Source organism: Nyctibius grandis, chromosome 30, assembly GCF_013368605.1.
Source record: "Nyctibius grandis isolate bNycGra1 chromosome 30, bNycGra1.pri, whole genome shotgun sequence".
Lineage (NCBI taxonomy): Eukaryota > Metazoa > Chordata > Aves > Nyctibiiformes > Nyctibiidae > Nyctibius > Nyctibius grandis.
Window position 1 is genome coordinate 5726973 of NC_090687.1, and position 18454 is coordinate 5745426.

The 18454-nt window shown below is 57.3% G+C and overlaps 1 protein-coding gene across 1 annotated transcript; it reads right to left on the bottom strand.

The window, feature by feature from the left end:
* Positions 1-6142: 6142 nt before the first annotated feature.
* GRHPR (glyoxylate and hydroxypyruvate reductase) lies at positions 6143-14239 on the bottom strand. The gene is made up of 9 exons (XM_068420188.1): positions 14161-14239; positions 13918-14048; positions 13551-13623; positions 12411-12527; positions 11733-11821; positions 11000-11104; positions 9710-9845; positions 9124-9254; positions 6143-6397 (listed from the first exon to the last, which is right to left on the bottom strand). Exons 1-9 carry the CDS (start codon positions 14223-14225, stop codon positions 6276-6278), a joined length of 969 nt encoding a protein of 322 aa, XP_068276289.1. The 5' UTR covers positions 14226-14239; the 3' UTR covers positions 6143-6275.
* Positions 14240-18454: the final 4215 nt, after the last annotated feature.

The following is an 18454-nucleotide window of genomic DNA, read 5'->3' on the forward strand; positions in this document are numbered from 1 at the left end:
GCACCTGCGAAGTGAGTATTACTCTTTATGCCTGCCTGTAGAGGAAGTTGTTAGCAAAAACTAATCGTAAAAGCCTGTACTTCACTCAGTTTTGTTCCTGGTAGAATGTACTCTTTATAAGAGCTCATTATTGTGGTGGTTACTGAAATAAAGCGAATATCCACGCGACATCCGTAGAATTGTTGACGCTGTTGCTCTCTGATTTCTTTGTGGGAAGACCACAGAATCACAGAGTCGTTTTGGTTGGAAAGGACCTTTAAGATCATCGAGTCCAACCATTAACCCAGCACTGCCAAGCCCACCGCTAACCCATGTCCCTCAGCACCACATCTACATGGCTTTTAAATCCCTCCAGGGATGGGGACTCCACCTCTTCCCTGGGCAGCCTGTGCCAGTGCTTGACAACCCTTTCCGTGAAGAAATTTTCCTTGATATCCAATCTAAACCTCCCCTGACACAACTTGAGGCCGTTTCCTCTCATCCCATCACTTGTTACCTGGGAAAAGAGATCGACCCCCCCTCGCTACACCCTCCTTTCAGGCAGTTGTAGAGAGCGAGAAGGTCTCCCCTCAGCCTCCTTTTCTCCAGGCTAAACACCCCCAGCTCCCTCAGCTGCTCCTCATCACACTTGTGCTCCAGACCCTTCCCCAGCCCCGTTGCCCTTCTCTGGACTCGCTCCAGCACCTCAAGGTCTTTCTTGTCGTGAGGGGCCCAAAAACGAACCCAGGATTCGAGGTGCGGCCTCACCAGTGCCGAGCACAGGGGGACGATCCCTGCCCTAGTCCTGCTGGCCACACTAGCGCTGATACAAGCAGGATGCTGGTGGCCTTCTTGGCCACCTGGGCACGCTGCTGGCTCATATCCAGCCGCCATCGACCAACACCCCCAGGTCCTTTCCCGACAGGCACTTTCCAGCCGCTCTGCCCCAGCCTGTAGCGGTGCGGGGGGTTGTTGTGTCCCAAGTGCAGGACCCCACACTTGGCCTTGTTGACCCTCATACAGTGGCCTTGGCCCATCGATCCAGCGTGTCCAGACCCCTCTGCAGAGCCTTCCTGCCCTCCAGCAGATCAACACTCCCACCCAGCTTAGTGTCATCTGTGACCTTGCTGAGGGTGCGCTCGATCCCCTCATCCAGATCATTGATAAAGATGTTGAACAGAACTGGCCCCAACACTGAGTCCTGGGGAACACCGCTGGTGACTGGCCACCAACTGGATTTAACTCCATCCACCACAACTCTTTGGGCCTGGCCATCCAGACAGTTTTTTACCCAGCGAAGCGTACACCCGTCCAAGCCATGAGCAGCCAGTTTCTCCAGGAGAATGCTGTGGCAGACAGTGTCAAAGGCTTTACTAAAGTCCAGGTAGACAACATCCACAGCCTCTCCCTCATCCAGTAAGCGGGTCACCTTGTCACAGAAGGAGATCAGGTTAGTCCAGCAGGACCTGCCTTTCATAAACCCACACTGCCTGGGCCTGATCGCCTGGTTGTTCTTCTAAGCAGGGGCAGAAAGATAAAGTTAACATTTTATCATTTACAGTTTTCAAAGTATTCTTAGAAAGCAAAATCTTTTCAGTAAGGGCATACTGATGATTTCTGTGGCTGGCAGAGCAAAATGTTTGACAGCGGCAGAAGGTACTTGTCTTGAAGAAACTCCAAGATGTGACACCCGAAATGTGCTTCGGCCACTCTGGCAGCCTTATTTACCAGTTCGTGTCTATTTCTTAATATACTCGGGGAATCAATACAAGTGCTCAGGTACCAGTTCATTTGCACTTATTTATTTCTCACATCATTATGGGTCACAATAACCTCGCGAATATTTAATCAACATCCTTCAGCATTACAGAAACTTCACCAGTACCAGAATCTTTAGTGTCAAATCTCAAAAATCTCACAGGCCAGCAGAGTAACCTGACGGGCTTGCGCCCGTGTAGTACAGCCAAGGTTTCCACACTGAAGTAAATCCTTCTGATTTATGTCAATTGTAAACTTTCCAGCCACTTGAGATGCTCAGGAGCCCCCCTCCCTTCCTATTTACCACCACGGCCACAAACCTTTCCTTGGTCAGCAGAGGTCTCATTAGAAACTTCCTAAACACTTTCTGCGTCTGATGGGCAGGCATACAATAATCAGCAAGCCTTGTAAATCAAAATGTATTGATAAACATGTCAGATACTCTCTGAGGCATGAAGCAAAGGTCTTCCTTTAACTAGCCAGTGTCAATAACTAATTAATGAACATCTTCTAATGGCTATTATTGCTATCAGAGCATGGTTCATTTAACAACAGGAGAAATTCAAGCAGAGGGTTCAGCATGAGGAACACTTGCCATGGGACAGAAAGAATCACACAGAACCACAGAATCAATGAGGTTGGAAGAGCCCTCTGAGATCATCGAGTTTGAAGAGAGCAACAGGCTTGAGCTGGCTCCAGCCTACGTGCTCCCTCCCGGCAGCTGGGGACACCCAGCATGGTGACGGCGGAGCATCCAGAGACTGGTGGTGGGCGTCACGGTTCTGCTGCAATCCCACCGTGTATCACAATTTCAGCACATTGCTGTATCACTCTGCTAAATCAAAATCCAACGTAACACCAAATGCCCTCAGAGAAGTCAATGTGGTATGAAGCACCAGACCCTCCTTGTGTGGATTATCTAAATGAATGCTCTCAGAGGGTACCGGGCTCTGGCAGGCGCTGGGCCGGGGCTGGGGGTTGAGTGAGGGCACTGGTCAGGAGATCACGCTGGAGCCCACATGGCTGGAAGTGGGTGCTTGTGCCCACACACCCCACACCGAGCGGAAATCCCAGGGCTTTGGTCTGGGGCGAGGACAGCTTTTCAGCCTTGCTTCAAACTGTGAGCCACTCTCTCTAATCACGCTCAATCCCGGTAGAAGGTGGCTCCTCCAAAGCCATGAGCTCCTGTGCTATGTTTACGTGTTGTGGAGCACACGGTGGGTTCCTGTGCCAGTGAGGCCAACAGGGCTGCTCCACTCTCGGCTTCAGAGGAAACACAGGATGGAGATGACCCGGCAGCTGCCAGTGGCTCGTACTGGTGCTCTGCTGCTAGCAGAGCTCGTTGCTGCTTGGCAGCTTCAGCCCTGCCCTGGCTGGATGCACCGACCGTGCTTTGTGTTGTGTCTGTGGGACAGATTCCCCTGGGGTCAAGCGAGCCAAAATGTTCACTTTCCTCCTCCTCCTCTCCACACCTCCACAAGGCTGTCCCTCGTTTCATGCACTGCTCTGAACGCTGAAACCTGGGGAGAAGAGTGACGAGGCTGGGAGAGGCGGATGGGTGACCAAGAGCTCATGGGGAACCAGATGAGTCCAGATCTGCTTTTCACCGTGTTCCCCAGCACAAGGAGTGGGCGCACATGGAGCTGGTTTAAAACTGGTGCGAGCGATCCCCACACCACGCAGCAGGGTCACCGTGCAGCTGGCCAGGGCGGGTGGCACCGCGTGGCCGACAGATCTGTGAACAGATCCTGCAGGCAGGGCTGTCCCGTCTGCCTCGTGGCGGGAGGGCACGAGGGGATGGGACCACAGCAAGGCCCACACGTGCCCCCAAGCAGCCTCGCCACCATCAGGCAGGGACGGGCCAGCCAGCCCCTGGTCATGCCCCCCACCAGCCCTAGCAGGGTGCACTTGCCAAGGCTTGCCCACCACCTTGCAGAGGCAGAGCACACAACAAGACGTTAAATTGAACTGGTTTCCTCATCATACGTGTGTTCATACATGGAGGAACACAAACTCGCAATGCGCAGATGTGTCCAGCTGTGGCGGGGCTGCCGCTGCAAGGTGGCACAGGACAAGGCTCTGGTGGGGCTCCAGCAAAGAAGAATTGATGACCGGTGGCTAGAGGAGGATTGGGAAAGAATGCCAGGGACTGATAAAGGCTTGAGAAAGAATGTCAGGGACTGAAAGCGGCCCTGAAGAGTCAACCTTGCAATGAACTTAGAGAAAATTCTGGTGACACACCAACTGCCGGATCAAGCAGCTCAGAAGTAACCCATCCTCATTATAATGTAATTATGGTGGTAAAAGTAACACCCCGTGAGAGCAGAACCACCCCCCCACCGCACCCCCAGCCTCTAGAGCGTGCGTACCATGTATAATGTTAATAAAAATTTATAACCAATTTATAACCATGCGCTTCAGGACATGGTTTAGCGGGCATGGTGGCATTGGGTCGATGGCTGGACTGGATGATCTTTTAGGTCTTTTCCAACCTTAACAATTCTATGATTCTATTCTATGTTTTACCACAACTAACCCTCCGTTTTTTGAACTGTAAACCGTGCTAGGAACAAGAGAAGCCGCGCTGGCTCTGTGGAATCACCACCTCGCACCCATCTCTGCGCAGACATGAGACAAATCAAACATCTCGACGCTGTGTCTTGATCAGCTTTTTGCACACCGAGTGAAGGACCCTGATTTGGGACAGCAACGTGACTGTACTTGTTTAACACACTTCGCTGTTGATTTCAAAATGCAACAATCCTGTACATCAGATCCTTGCCTTTTATTCTGAAAATCCCAGTTGGGTATGGTGTAGCGACCTTTTCAGAACTGCTCCCCAAATGCTGTCTGCACAGGAGGACGGGGAAATTGCTGGGCTAGACCATGAGGCTGTGACCGCAGCTTCCAACCACAGAAGGCTCCCCAGGGACCCCAAAGGGCTCGGTCCCCATCTGAGGAAGAGCAGACCCTGGACCTGGGCTTGCTTGCAGCGCACTGGGAAGGTCTGCCGTGGCCGCAGGGGACTCTGAGGAAAGCTGCCCCTTTCGGGCAAGCTCCCAGAGGCAGTGGGTGACACTGGCAAGGGGCCTTATTCTTGGGAAGAAATCTTGGCAAGCCCACAGCCAAGCTTCTCCCACTGAAGAAAGTAAGAACGAGCTGCTCCTGTCCTCAAGAGCACATCTGGGTGCTGCGGTGCTGTGCCCTCACCATGCAGGGTCCTGCTGCAGATGGCTTATGGGCATGCCCCCCCCAGAACTGGGTGTCTGCCTTCTCAACCCCTTCCACCCCTGCAGCAGGAAGGTGCTCAGGGATCACACCCAACACGCACGCATTCAAAGCAGGGTCTCTGAGAAGCTTTAAACGTGGCAACTAGCGACAGAACAAGAGGACACAGCCTCAAGCTTGGCCAGGGGAGGATCAGGTTGGACATTAGGAAGCATTTCTTCTCAGCAAGGGTCATTAGCCATTGGAAGGGGCTGCCCAGGGAGGTGGTGGAGTCACCATCTCTGGAGGGGTTTAAGAAAAGCCTGGACATGGCACTTAGTGCCCTGGTCTAGTTGACAGGGTGGTGTCAGGGCAATGGTTGGGCATGGCGAGCGGCACACAGGAGCAATCCAAGGAGCACACCTCACTGGTTATGTCACCCGCTGGAGCAGAAGCTTGCTGGGCTGGACTGGCACGGAGAGATGGGTTCCAGCCCCCGTTTACAGAAGTGGGATAGTCGCTGCAGGAGATGGAACCCCCAAAGCCCTTGAAATGTCCTCATCCAGCCTCTCCTGGCAGCTTGAGGCCTGGCACCCACTCACATTTTCCTTGGCACTGGCACGTGTCATTGCATGTCTGGGAAAAAAACAAACTGGGGAGGGGAGTTGAGGCCAGAACCAGTGCGGGGGCTGCAGAACCTCCCCACGTGAATTCGTTTGCAACCCACTTCAGAGCCATGCCCAGAATCAGTGACAGACACAAAAGGCAGAGCTGGCGCTGCCAGGGGAGCCACGCCAGCCTTTTTTGCTTTTCTTTAGCACCTGAAGAACAGAAACATCACACCTTGGCACCGACTCAACCAGGCCTTTTATCGCGTGCTTGGCAGCGGGCTGTCAGCAGCTCCCTTGGCAGCGCCGACTGCACCGTTACCTGTCCTCCTCCCTGGCTGGGAGCTGGGAGCTCAAGGTCTGAGCTGCCCAGCCCCTCGCTGTCACCCAGGAGCCAGGCTTTGAGGACAGGCACTGCAGCAGCAGCTCCCTTACAGCACGATGTGCTGGCTGGCACAATACACGACAGTCCTGACGCTGCCACCAGGACCAAACACCACCCACCGCCTGCCCAGTGCTGGGGTGCCGTGACCGTGGGACCCGCCGCCCCACCGCAGCCCCGTGTTCCCAGGTGAAATGAGCACGACACATTCACAGCTTCTCTTTAATGGCTTCGGTGCAGTTCCTGCTGCAGAGGCGAGCAGGCACGGGCTGGTCCGCGAGGCTTCCCCAGGGCAGGGTGACGCCAAGCCCTGCCGCCCGGCAGCAGCGGGGCTCCGTCTGTCACAGCAGCAGCTCGTGGGGCATGGGCTCCCCCCGCAGCCCCGCCAGCAGGTTGTTGGCCGCCAGCACCGCCATGGTGCTCCTCGTGGCGTACGTGGCGCTCCCGATGTGCGGCAGGACCACTGTGGGGGACAGGCAGGGCTACTTGCTCGTTTCTTACCTTACAGCCTCTCTCAGGGGTCCTCCGGGGGGGGGGGACACACACACAGCCCGGGTCCTGCACCAGCTGCCACTCCACCAGGCGCTTGTATCAGACGTGGAGCATGAAACAAAACCACTGAGGACTGGAAAAGACACCTGGTAAATGGCTAACTGAGCTATTTCTTAAGTCCTCCAGGCCAAAGGCAGTCAGCCCGGAGCGGATCGTCCTTTCTGTGTTCAGGCTTGGTACTTAGCCATTGGAAGGGGCTGCCCAGGGAGGTGGTGGAGTCACCATCTCTGGAGGGGTTTAAGACAAGACTGGACATGGCACTTAGTGCCCTGGTCTAGTTGCCATGGTGGCGTCAGGGCAATGGTTGGACTCGATGATCCCAGAGGGCTCTTCCAATCTCAGTGACTGTGATTCTGTGATTCTGTGATACTCACCCTCCTGCATGGACTTAGAACTGGTGGTAGATGTAAAACACCACCCGTGTGGCAGGCAAACACGCAGTGAAATCTGCACGCTGTTGCCTGACTGCCACGCAGGGTTAGGAGGTTCTGCTCACCGACGGGCATCAACCAACACATCCCCGGGCAAAAGCCTGAAGACTGTTGTGAAACATCATGGTTTACAGACCCCTGGGTGCGCTGGAAAGGCAAGCGTGGGGCAAACGGCCCCCGCCAAACCATGCTGGCACGCTGTAGCACAGTCAGGGCAGGGATTTTATCCAGCTGCTTTTACACAATGCAAAGCAACGAGCCAAAGCTGCTTTACCAGTAAATTATTGGTAAAACATTAGTAGTGGAAAGTACTTGCCCAAGGTATGGGTAACAGCTTGCACTGCATCTGTTTGCTCTACAACAGAGGGCACCTACAGGCGGTGCAGAAGGATGAACGCCCACACGCTGCTGCCCTGGGGAAGAAGGACCGTGGGGCCACGTAGGTCCTTTCTGCCTGAGTCGAGAACCAGCCTGAAAACCATCCAGCTGCTGAAACTATCTGGCAGTTTTGGGTGAAATCTGTGAATAGTTTCAGACTCATCAAAGCCTCATTTCTCTACGTATTTATGCATGTCTTTGTTTTTGTCTTGCTTGGTGTTGTTCCAGAGCTCTAAGATCTCTGGAGCCCTGCAAATATTTCCAGACAGACTCTGCTTTTATAATTTCTCACACTGTCTACTAGGGGAACCAAAGCAAACAAATAAAAAATAACTTTTAGCAAAAAAGATAAAGCAACAGCTACAAACTTGTATTTCAGAAACGGACACCCAGTCATGGGCAGCTCCAAATTTTCATGGATGTCTCTACGGTTTCTTTTTTGGAACAGACTTTTCCTACTCCAAAAACCTCTTTCCCGGAGAGAGGACTCTGGTACTTTGCCTGTGCCAGTGCAGACACACACACCAGATCTCGTGCTTGGGGTGCAGCTCGAGCAGCCAAGGCACCCAGCAACACAGAGGAAGCTGCTCTGGCCTGGCTGGTGCCATCAGCTCTGATCAGCATCAGCTGCATTTCTGTCCCCTTTCTGCCTGGAGGGGTACAAGCGAGCGTGTCTGGCTTGTGTCTGAGCCAGTCCCGCTCAGTAACAGACCCACACACTCCGTCTGGAGGAGAGGGAGGCTCCTGGCCCTGCTCATCCCACAGCGTGAGCACTTGCTGGGCTCCCCAGCTCGGGGCTGTCTGCTTTGCTGACATGAAACACGGATGTAAGGACAAGGCCAGCAATTAAATGAAGTGTGCTGATGAGCACACCCGTGCTGGCCCTGCACCTGGCAGCCCAGGCTCGCACCTCGCGAGTCCTGCAGCCGCTGCAGCGTACCCAAGGCTGAGATTCCTCTAGGCAGACTCAGCACCCAGCTTCTCAGCCACAGGGGAAGGTTTTTCCAGCAGAATACAAGCCCAGGAGCTTACAGAATACCAGAGCCTGGCAGGGCACGAGCAGGGATTTCATTTCTCATTCAGGCACTCCATTAGTGGTCAGTCACAGAATCATAGAATCACAGAAGGGTTTGGGTTGGAAGGGACCTTAAAGATCACCCCCCCGCCACGGGCAGGGACACCTTCCACCAGACCAGGTTGCTTCAAGCCCCATCCAGCCTGGCCTTGAGCACTGCCAGGGAGGGGGCAGCCACAGCTTCCCTGGGCAACCTGGGCCAGGGTCTCACCACCCTCACAGCAAAGAATTTCTTCCTAATATCTCATCTCAATCTCCCCTCTTTCAGTTTAAAACTGTTCCCCCTTGTCCCATCACTCCATGCCCTTGTAAAAACCCCTCTCCTGCTTTCCTGTAGCCCCTTCAGGTACTGGAAGGCTGCTATGAGGTCTCCCTGGAGCCTTCTCTTCTCCAAGTCCTCCCTTAATTTCACCCCATGCCTCGGCCCATCGAATGGGAGATACATCAGGAAGGTGTTAAAAAAAATGAGCCGATCTCAGCCGCTTTCTGGAGAACTAAAATACCTCCCACGCTTGTTTAACATCACGTTAATGAGGTCTTCCCCTCTAGCAGCTCCTGCATTGTGCAGGGGCTACCTACAGTCTGCTTAAATACACTCAACCTTCCCGTCCGTCCACGCTTCAGTGCTTGTTCGCACCGGTGGGCTCGTGGGGACAGGGGATCCTCACGCCAGCTGGTGGGTGCCCATCTGTGGGCACACGAGGCACCCGCAGCGCCAGCTGCCGGGGCAGCGCGGGGGGCCCGGCCACTCACCGCAGTTCCTGAGGGAGAGCAGGGGGTGGTCAGCGGGCAGCGGCTCCGGCGTCGTCACATCCAGGCCGGCCGCCGCGATCTGGCCGTGGGCCAGCGCGTCGTACAGGTCCTCCTGGTTCACCACAGCCCCCCTGGCAAACACAGAGGGAGAGGCCCGCGCTGCTGCCGAGGGGTCCTGCAGGCTCCCGGGGGCACGGGCCACGTGGGACAGCCTGGGGGTGGCACCTGGGTCCCCAGGGCTGCCCCAGCAGGGGTCAGAACCCCCCCTCCGTCCCAAGAGCAAGGCTTCTGGCAGTCGCAGCCCTCTCCTGGGCACTCCCTTTGCTTCGCCCAATGGTCACCTGTGCATCCACCCACCCAGGGCAAGACACAGGGCCCTGGGGAGGCGACAGAGGCTGTAGCCCCCTGAACAACTTAACCAGCCTTTGGCTCGATCACGGGGAGCTCGGGCTGAAGGGAGCAGGCCACGTGCTGGGCACAGCCCTGGCAGCTGCAGCCGTGAAGGCTGGACATGGAGGACCACATCTCGCAGCCTACTGCATCCCCCCTGCAACCCCAGCCACGCAGGAGGCGGGGTTGCAATTACCTGCTCGTGTTGATGAACACAGAGGTCTTCTTCATTCTGCCGAAGAAGTCCTTGTTGCACATCCCCTGGGTGGCCGGAGTCAAAGCGCACGTCACCACAACAAAGTCCGACTCTTCTGCCAGCCTCGTGAGCGGGACTGAGTGGAGAAATGCAGGTCACAGCTCTGCTCGGGGACCTCACCAACCCTCTTATCCCTGTGATCTGCCAGCAGCCTCTCTGCAGGGACCTGTCTGACCCTTCTCCACAGACAGGGAGACACAAGGACCAGCGAACACCAAACAGGAACCACGCACGTTCCTACAGACACTACTGCAGTGTTTTGCTTCACTTTTAAATTAAAATCAAGCCAAGGGGGAATCTAGTGATGCTTCAGCCGTCTGGCCCAAAAGAGGCTCTGGTATGTATTTCACATTTAGGCAGCAAAATATGGCGGCAGCAGTTTATGCCAGCATTAATCCCTCTATATGGTACCTCCAGATAACGGCTTGTGCCACTTCCACTCCTGGAGGTGAGGAGAGGAAAGCACAAGGAGCAGGACAAGGTCTGCTAATGGCTTTGTGCGAAAAAGTACCAGCTGGAAATGTGCTGGCTTTGGGTTGAAAAATTAGCACTTGATGCAAGTCTCAGGATTCTGAGAGGCCCACAGAAAAGTCCCCCTCAGCAGCCAAGAGACATCCCCGTGCTTGGTGGGACTGTGACACTCAAAGGAGGAGGTTAAAGCTGATGTTTGCTTCCAGCAGCCAACATCGACTCACAGCGAAGACCTGTGGTCAGCCTCAGCCTATCCCCTCCTCCCTGCAGGACATCTTGGTACCCATCCCACGGGCAAATGGCCCACAAGACACTTCCCCTCCTCCCAGGGGCAGCTACCACTTTCCCCTCCCTGTTCCCTCACGTTCCACTTCCTTGTGGGAATGAAACTAACTGGAAATCACAGATGGACGGACACAGGGGGACGGTGAAAGGCAACAGGAGCAGAAACACCCTCAGTCCATGGTTACGGTGGGTGGTCAGGCAGAGCCCAGCCGTGTCCAGCCTTCTGGAGGCTCAAGGAGGCAGGACTCACTCCCTGCCACCCCCGCCACCGCATGGGAGGGGTTTGGATACACCAGCCCTGGGGTTGGAATCATTTGGGTTCCCTCCTCGGGTGGCCCACAGCAGTTCACGCCAGCTACACGGAGGAGATGCCCAGAGCCTCCAGCTCACTGGCCCACCCCTGTGGAATGGCACCTCTGGGCTGCCCTGCTGCGGGTGACCGACCTCCATCCCTGTTCCTGGCCCTTCTCTTACCAAACTCAGCTCCAAACTCTTCAGCACTCTCTGGTTTCGGGCCACTGCCAGTGTACAAAAACTTCTTGACCCCAAATGGCTTCAGGCGGCGGGCAACTGCCTGTCCTAGGAGGGAGAGAGAAGACCATCCAGCCGCCGTGCCAGCGCCTGCACGAGGCGTGCCACGCAGAGAACGACCACGGGGGTCTGTCCGGCCATCCAGAAGGTCCATCCTCCGGCGAGCTCGCGCTCGGTGCAGCAGCCAGCAGAACACATCACTCGCTAAAGGGTCGCTGTGGTGGGACCGCTCCTGCCAGGCTGCTTCCAAGCCCGGAGCACGGCAGGCACGGGGCGGGGGGGTGGATGTCTTCTGCTGCTCCTCACACGAGCAGGAACAAACCCCCTGCCAGTGTGGAACGGTGGAAAGGGAGCCACGGGACGTTAAACATGAAGCTACCCTAGGCAGCAAAGCAAACAGTGAGGGAACAGCCATCTGCTGACAAAGTCCACAACGGAAAGCACGTCACCTTGGACTTTATCAGTTTGCTGTAGCATTCAGATATAGTGGATGGGTTTGAATGCTTTAAACTTTGAAGGTTTAGGCCTGATGAGTCAAGATCGCTGTTCAGAGAGGCTCCCCACAGCTCTCCCTGTTGTTCTCGTAGATTTTAAAGAGGTGAGCACTGGCCTGAACCTCCAGAACCACCCTGCCATCGCTAGAGACACACAAATTTTGTGCCTGACCTGCACTTACCTATTCTCCCCAGACCTATGATGCCCACCGTACTGTCGGACAGACCGTAGCCACACATCCACAAGGGCTTCCACGTTGTCCAGCCACCACTAGCAGGGAGAGCAAGACAGAAACAGATCTCAGAGAGCAGCAGGGGAGAGCCTGCTCAGAGCCCAGCCCAGCATTTGGGCCAGGGAGCACAACCCTGCGGGTGGCCAGACCCTTTGGCACACACAGATGACCTTACGACCAGGTTCTCCAAGGCTGCTGCTTCAAGTGACCCTGGTGGTCTCCTGCAGGAACCTGCTTGGACCTCAGGTGCACAGCAGCAGCCTTGGGACTGATTTTAGTTTAGGCAGCACTAACTACAGCCCTGGAACGACTGCCAGTTAGTGAGCTCTGGCCACAGTATGCCCTCCTCGGGGGGTCTGCGCTGGCCCCGGGTGCCCTCTCCTGCAGGTGCTCTGCCTAACACACAGAGGAGAGTTCTGCCCCTCTCTCAGCCCCTGTGCAGCACGTCTCCAAACAGTCACGGAACTGCAGGGGACTCCACCTTGGCCTGCAAGATCTTTGGTGCAAGCCGGGTGAAACACGGGCTTCAGCCCCGTTTCGTCTGTGCAGCGTGGCACGCTTTCTCCTGCAGCTCTCAACCGGGGGCTGCCCGGCTCAGACACCAGCCCTTGCTCCAGCGATACTCACTTCTTCACCTGCTCCACTGCCTCCGGCAGCCGGCGGCACACAGCCAGCAGCAAAGCTACCGAGAGCTCTGCGGTGGCATCGGTCAGGACGTCGGGGGTGTACCCCACGCGGATCCCTCTGCAAGGCAAGCACAGGTCTCTGGGGAGACGCTGCCAGCTCTGGGGTGCTACCTCAAAAGTTCTGGGCAACCTGCTGATGCTACACCTCTTCACAGAACCACAGAATCAATCACGTGGGAAGAGCCCTCTGGGACCATCGAGTCCAACCGTTGCCCTGACACCACCATGGCAACTAGACCAGGGCACTAAGTGCCATGTCCAGGCTTTTCTTAAACCCCTCCAGAGATGGTGACTCCACCACCTCCCTGGGCAGCCCCTTCCAATGGCTAATGACCCTTGCTGAGAAGAAATGCTTCCTAATGTCCAACCTGACCCTCCCCTGGCCAAGCTTGAGGCTGTGTTCTCTTGTCCTAGCGCTGGTTGCCTGGGAGAAGAGGCCGACTCCCACCCCACTACAACCTCCCTTCAGGTAGTTGTAGACTGCACTAAGGTCACCTCTGAGCCTCCTCTTCTCCAGGCTAAACACCCCCAGCTCCCTCAGCCGTTCCTCGGAGGTCAGACCCTCCAGACCCTTCACCAGCTTGGTCGCCCTCCTCTGGACTCGCTCCAACACCTCAACATCTTTCTTGAAGTGCGGGGCCCACAACTGGACACAGGATTCAAGGTGCGGCCTCACCAGTGCCCAGTACAGAGGGACGATCCCTTCCCCAGACCGGCTGGCTACACTATTCCTAATAGAGGCCAGGATGCCATTGGCCTTCTTGGCCACCTGGGCACACTGCTGGCTCATGTTTAGCCAGCTGTCTTCCCACTCTTCCCACCCCACTCTGGGTGAGGGGTACCCCAGGGCTCCTCCGACCCCAGCGGGGTTGCGGGTGACCCTAGCTGTCCCCAGGCAAGAGGGAGGTGTGGGTCGCAAACCCCACCCAGCCCCACGCTCCGCCAAAGCCCACTCGCCAGGCCCGACCCGCAGCTCCGCCGTGTCACGAGCGGGGCGAGCTCAGCGCTTCGCCCTCCGTCCCCGCCGCCTCCCCCGGGCCGGGCCCGGTCCCTCGCGGGGCAGGGCGAGGGGCAGCGTTACCGCTTCTTGATCTCCTCCAGGGCGAGGTGGTCGAAGCCCACGGACATGGTGCTGATGACTTTCAGGCCGGGCCCTGCAAGACACCGTCAGCGTGCGGGCTGCCCAGCGGGGTGGCGAGGGGCACCGGGCCGGGAACGGGAGGGGAACGGGAGGGGAAGGGGGGGGGAGCGGGAGGGGAACGGGGGGGAGCGGGAGGGGAACGGGGGGGAGCGGGAGAGGAACGGGAGGGGAACGGGAGGGGGACGGGGGGAGGACGGGCCGGGAACGGGGGGGGAACGAGAGGGGAGCGGGAGGGGAACGGGGGGGAGCGGGAGGGGAACGGGGGGGACACGGTAGGTCGGTCCGCGGTGCCGCATCCCGCACGCACCGGCGGCCTCCAGCACCTCGCGGTCGATGCGGTCGGAGAGGAGGCAGAGCAGCCCCCGCTTCCCCGCCACGCCCGCCAGCAGCTCGGCCCGCGGCACCGGCTCCTCCGAGTCCCACTGCTGGACGCGGCACCTGCGGCGGCAGCGCGGACCGTCACCGGCGCCGCCGGCACCGGGGCTGGGACTGGCACCGCCACCCGGCCCGGCCCGCCCCGGCCCGGCTCCGGCCCCCGGCCCGCGCTCACCCGCCGGCCTGCGACAGCACCCGCAGCCCCTCGGCCGGGATCCGCCGCGTCACGAACACCGCCATGGCCGCGCCGCCGGCCCGCCGCAGCGACCCCTGGCGGCCGCGCCGCGCCGCGCCGGCCCGGCCCCGGCAGCGCCGCGCTCTGCCAGCGGCGGGGGGTGGCACCGGGGGGCTGCAACGGGGAACGGCGGGGGGGGACAGCGAGGGGCGGCGGGGGGGGGGCACCGGGGGGGGGCGGGGGAGGTACCGGGGGGTGCAACGGGGAGCGATGGGGGGTGGCACCGGGGGGGTGCAACGGGGGGGCACCGGGGAGCGGCGGGGGGGGCACCGGGGGGGCACCAGGGAGCGGCGGGGAGGGTACCGGGGGGGTGCAACGGCGAGCGGCGGGGGTGCCCCGGGGGGGGACAGCGGGGGCGTACCGGGGAGCGGCGGGGGGGGGCACCGGGGGGCGGCGGGGGGGGCACCGGAGGGGCACCAGGGGGCGGCGGTGGGGGGGGACAGCGGGGGGGCGCGGCGCGGGGTGGCACCGGGGGGGGGTGCAACGGGGAGCGGCGGGGGGGGCACCGGGGGGCGCGCGGCGGGGGTGGCACGGGGGGGGCACACCGGGGAGCGGCGGGGGGGGGCACCGGGGAGTGGCAGGGGTGGCACCGGGGGGATGCCCCGGGGGGGGACAGCGTGGGGGGGCGGCGGGGTGGGAGGCATCGGGTGGCACCAGGGAGGCACCGGGGGGGGCACACCGGGGGCGGCGGGGGATGCGCACCGTGCGCCTCTGGGGGGTACGTGAAGACGCCTCATGTTTTTAGGCACGTGTTGACACAGAACAACAGACAGGGAACACAGAAATCACCAGCGGTTTGGGCAGCGAACAGGAAAACCGAACTGGTTCTGGGTGAACCCAGCTGAACGCCTCGGGAGAGCAGCTCTGGGCCACGCAGGTGCTTGTTAGTGGGAGAAAAATTAATGTGGAAAGCTAGCGGCGATATAAAGAAAAAAATATATCTACGTTCTGAAAAATACAGCTACGTTCTGGGCCCCCCCGGTTCAAGAAAGATAGGGAATTACTGGAGAGAGTCCAGCGGAGGGGTACGGAGATGGTCAGAGGGCTGGAGCATCTCTGCTACGAGGAGAGGCTGAGGGAGCTGGGGCTGTTCAGCTGGAGAAGAGTAGACTGAAGGGGGATCTTATCAACACTTACAAATACCTCAGGGGGGGTGTCAAGAGGATGGGACCAGACTCTTCTCAGTGGTGCCCAGTGACAGGACAAGGGGCAACGGGCACAAGCTGAAACATGGGAAGTTCCATCTGAATATGAGGAGGAACTTCTTTATGTGAGGGTGGCAGAGCCCTGGCACAGGCTGCCCAGGGAGAGTGGGGAGTCTCCTTCTCTGGAGATATTCAAACCCTTCCCACAGTGCTGCTGCTCCTGGCAGCACCTGTCGTGCTGCTGTGGGTGCTTGTGTGGGTGGCAGGACCCCAGAGGGAGGAGGAGCCAGCAAAATCCCTGCCCCATGCCAAGTCCTGCAGGGGCTGCTGGTGGGTCTCCCTCAAAGAAGCCACTCTGCGTGCAGCCTGCCACCCCCTGACTTGCAGAGCACAGACATCCCCAAGTCCTAGTGCTGGCTGCAGAAGGGAAAGGCTCAGAAGCACAGAATCAACCAGGTTGGAAGAGCCCTCTGGGATCATCAAGTCCAACCATTGCCCTGACACCACCATGGCAACTAGACCAGGGCACTAAGTGCCATGTCCAGGCTTTTCTTAAACCCCTCCAGAGATGGTGACTCCACCACCTCCCCAATATTGCGAACTATGACACTGAGCTCTGCCCGTCACCATGGTGATAATTTCATACCTTTGTACAAGAAGTGCCACTGCAATGCTATAATGTGTGATGCTATATAGTATCATCACCAATCAGCCAAGGGCCTGGTGCTCTAAGTAAGCAAGGTGGGGTGGGAACTACATCAACCAGCTTTTAGATGTGGTTTTGTGCCGGTGTCATTAAAGCTGGGCTGGTGATGACTGATACAACTTTTGCTGGGCGATGGTGGGTTTCTGGACCAGCACAGAGGGTGACAGGTCCTCCCAGATTCTGTTTTGCTGTGGTCACCCAACCTGGTCCCTCACCAGAACTGTTTCCTGAGCTCTGATCTGTTTCACTTCTGTCTCCAGAAGCATCATTTAAGCACTTCTCTGCTGGCTGAGGAGGTGTGGAGGAGCCATGTACACCCTGCTGGGACCCAACCTCTATCTCTAAGCAGCATATACCTACTCCAAAGCAAGAGTGAGAACGTGCCAGCCAAGAGGAACAAGCCACCCAACTTGCAGCTCCAGGAGTAGCGTTCATCTCCTGAAGGTCCCTCTGTCCAGCTGCTTGAAGAGACACTACAGAGCAGCTTGGTACCGACACATCACCCCCACAGCAAGGGTCTAGGCTGAGCTGGTTGCCTACGTTTTATTGTTGGAGAAGGACTGCCACCTCTCGTCGGCAATTGATGCTACAGGTATTGGATAGTGTTTTAGGATGAGAGTTTCCACCTCAGAGCCTCCAGTGACTCCTTTGGGAGGTTTCCAAAGGCCAGAGATAGACAGGCGGAGTAAAGCCTCTCCCAGTGCTAAACAGACTTGGCTTGTTAATAGCCAGATTTAAAGTTGCTGGAGACCTGATCTGGATCTGCTTTATGATCACAAAATGAACACAGCTAGGTATAGCGGGGGAGGGGGGAGGAAAAAAAAACCACAAAAAGAAGACATGAGCTTGTCCTTGTATAGGAAGGTGGGGTGCGGTGTGACCACGGGGCAGAGCCTGGTGGGGTCACCATGGTTCACTGTGGCGGCCCTGCTGAGGAAACAAAGGGTCTGTCCGCTACGGAGCTGCTTCCTTGTCGTTGCCCTACGTGTTACGAGCCTTCATTGTCCGATGGACGCTTTAACAAGAGGGATGGAGAGCACCGGCGTGCACACCCGTCTGATCTTAACAGGAGCTTCACAGCAAACTCGGAGGCCGGTACTTGCAGTACTTTTCTCTGTGCTGTACGAGGTGTCACCTGATCTGATGAGGCTGTACTGTTCTGGTGGGATTTTCCTTTATCGTGATGCACGTCTGCTCCCACCGTCAGCACGCTGTCAGATTATGCCAGCAGAATCCATTTTATTTTTTAATAATTGCTTGAAAGTTTATTTTATTTTATTGAGCTGGGTTATCGTTAGAGCTGACGTCTTATCTCCCTCCTGATCACGTGAGGATTTGTGTCAGGAGTATATGCTCTCCACCATGACAACCCCGTGCTAATCTCACGGCGCAGTGGCTGCGAGGGTTTTCCTTTTCCCTCTCCTGCTGCCCTCCCCTGCTCGTCCAGGTAAACACGGAGGTGTTGCTCATTAGGGAGAGTGCACCGTGGCTGCCTGGCATCTGAACGCCTGGCCAGTTCCTCCAGTGGCACCAGTACACGCAAAACAGAGACCCCCAGGGAGGATTTCTTTACAAAACAAAACACACAATGCTGGCAGAAGTGTGGCTTTTATCGATACACTTAAATGCACAGAGCATCTATAAGCTGTCTCCTTAGTTGTGTGGCTTCAGACTTGAAGTCCTTACTATAAATGTGCAGAAACCCTTTCCTCGAGTGCCTTGGCTTGTCATCACCTTCCTTGGACACTGGCTCCAGCCACAGGTGCAGCTCAGAGCCACAGCATCCTTGAGGCTGGGGGCACCTCCAGAGCTCACCTTGTCCAGCCCCGGGCTCAAAGCAGGGTCACCTGGAGTCGGTTCTGTGGGGCTGTGTCCAGCTGGGATTGGGGTATCTCCATGGATGAAGGCTCCATGACCTCTTTGGACAGCCGGTTCCAGTGTTCAGCCACCTTCAGAGGGAAAAAGTGTTTTTCTTCTGTGTCGGTGGAATGTCCTGCGTCTCAGTGTGTGCTCATCACCCTGGGCACTGCTGAGAAGAGCCTAGCTCCTGCACCTGCATTCCCCCACCAGGTAGTTATACACAGGGATAGGACCCCCCTGAGCTTTCTCCTTCCTCACTCCCGCACTGGTCACAGAATCACACAATCACACAATCACAGAATCAATGAGGTTGGAAGAGACCTCTGGGATCATCGAGTCCAACCATTGCCCTGACACCACCGTGTCAACTAGACCATGGCACTAAGTGCCATGTCCAGTCTTTTCTTAAACCCCTCCAGAGATGGTGACTCCACCACCTCCCTGGGCAGCCTCCTCATTCAGTAGCGGGCCCACGTTTTCCCTAGTCTTCCTTTTGCTGCTGGTGTTCTTGAAGAATCCCTTC

Coding starts and splice junctions, on each gene's coding strand:
- GRHPR (XM_068420188.1), bottom strand. CDS start 14,225: ATGGCGGTGTTCGTGACGCGGCGGATCCCGGCCGAGGGGCTGCGGGTG. Junction 12,528..13,550: donor CTGGAGGAGATCAAGAAGCG/GTAACGCTGCCC, acceptor CTTGCCTTGCAG/AGGGATCCGCGTGGGGTACA. Junction 6,398..9,123: donor GCTCTCCCTCAGGAACTGCG/GTGAGTGGCCGG, acceptor TGTCCCCCACAG/TGGTCCTGCCGCACATCGGG.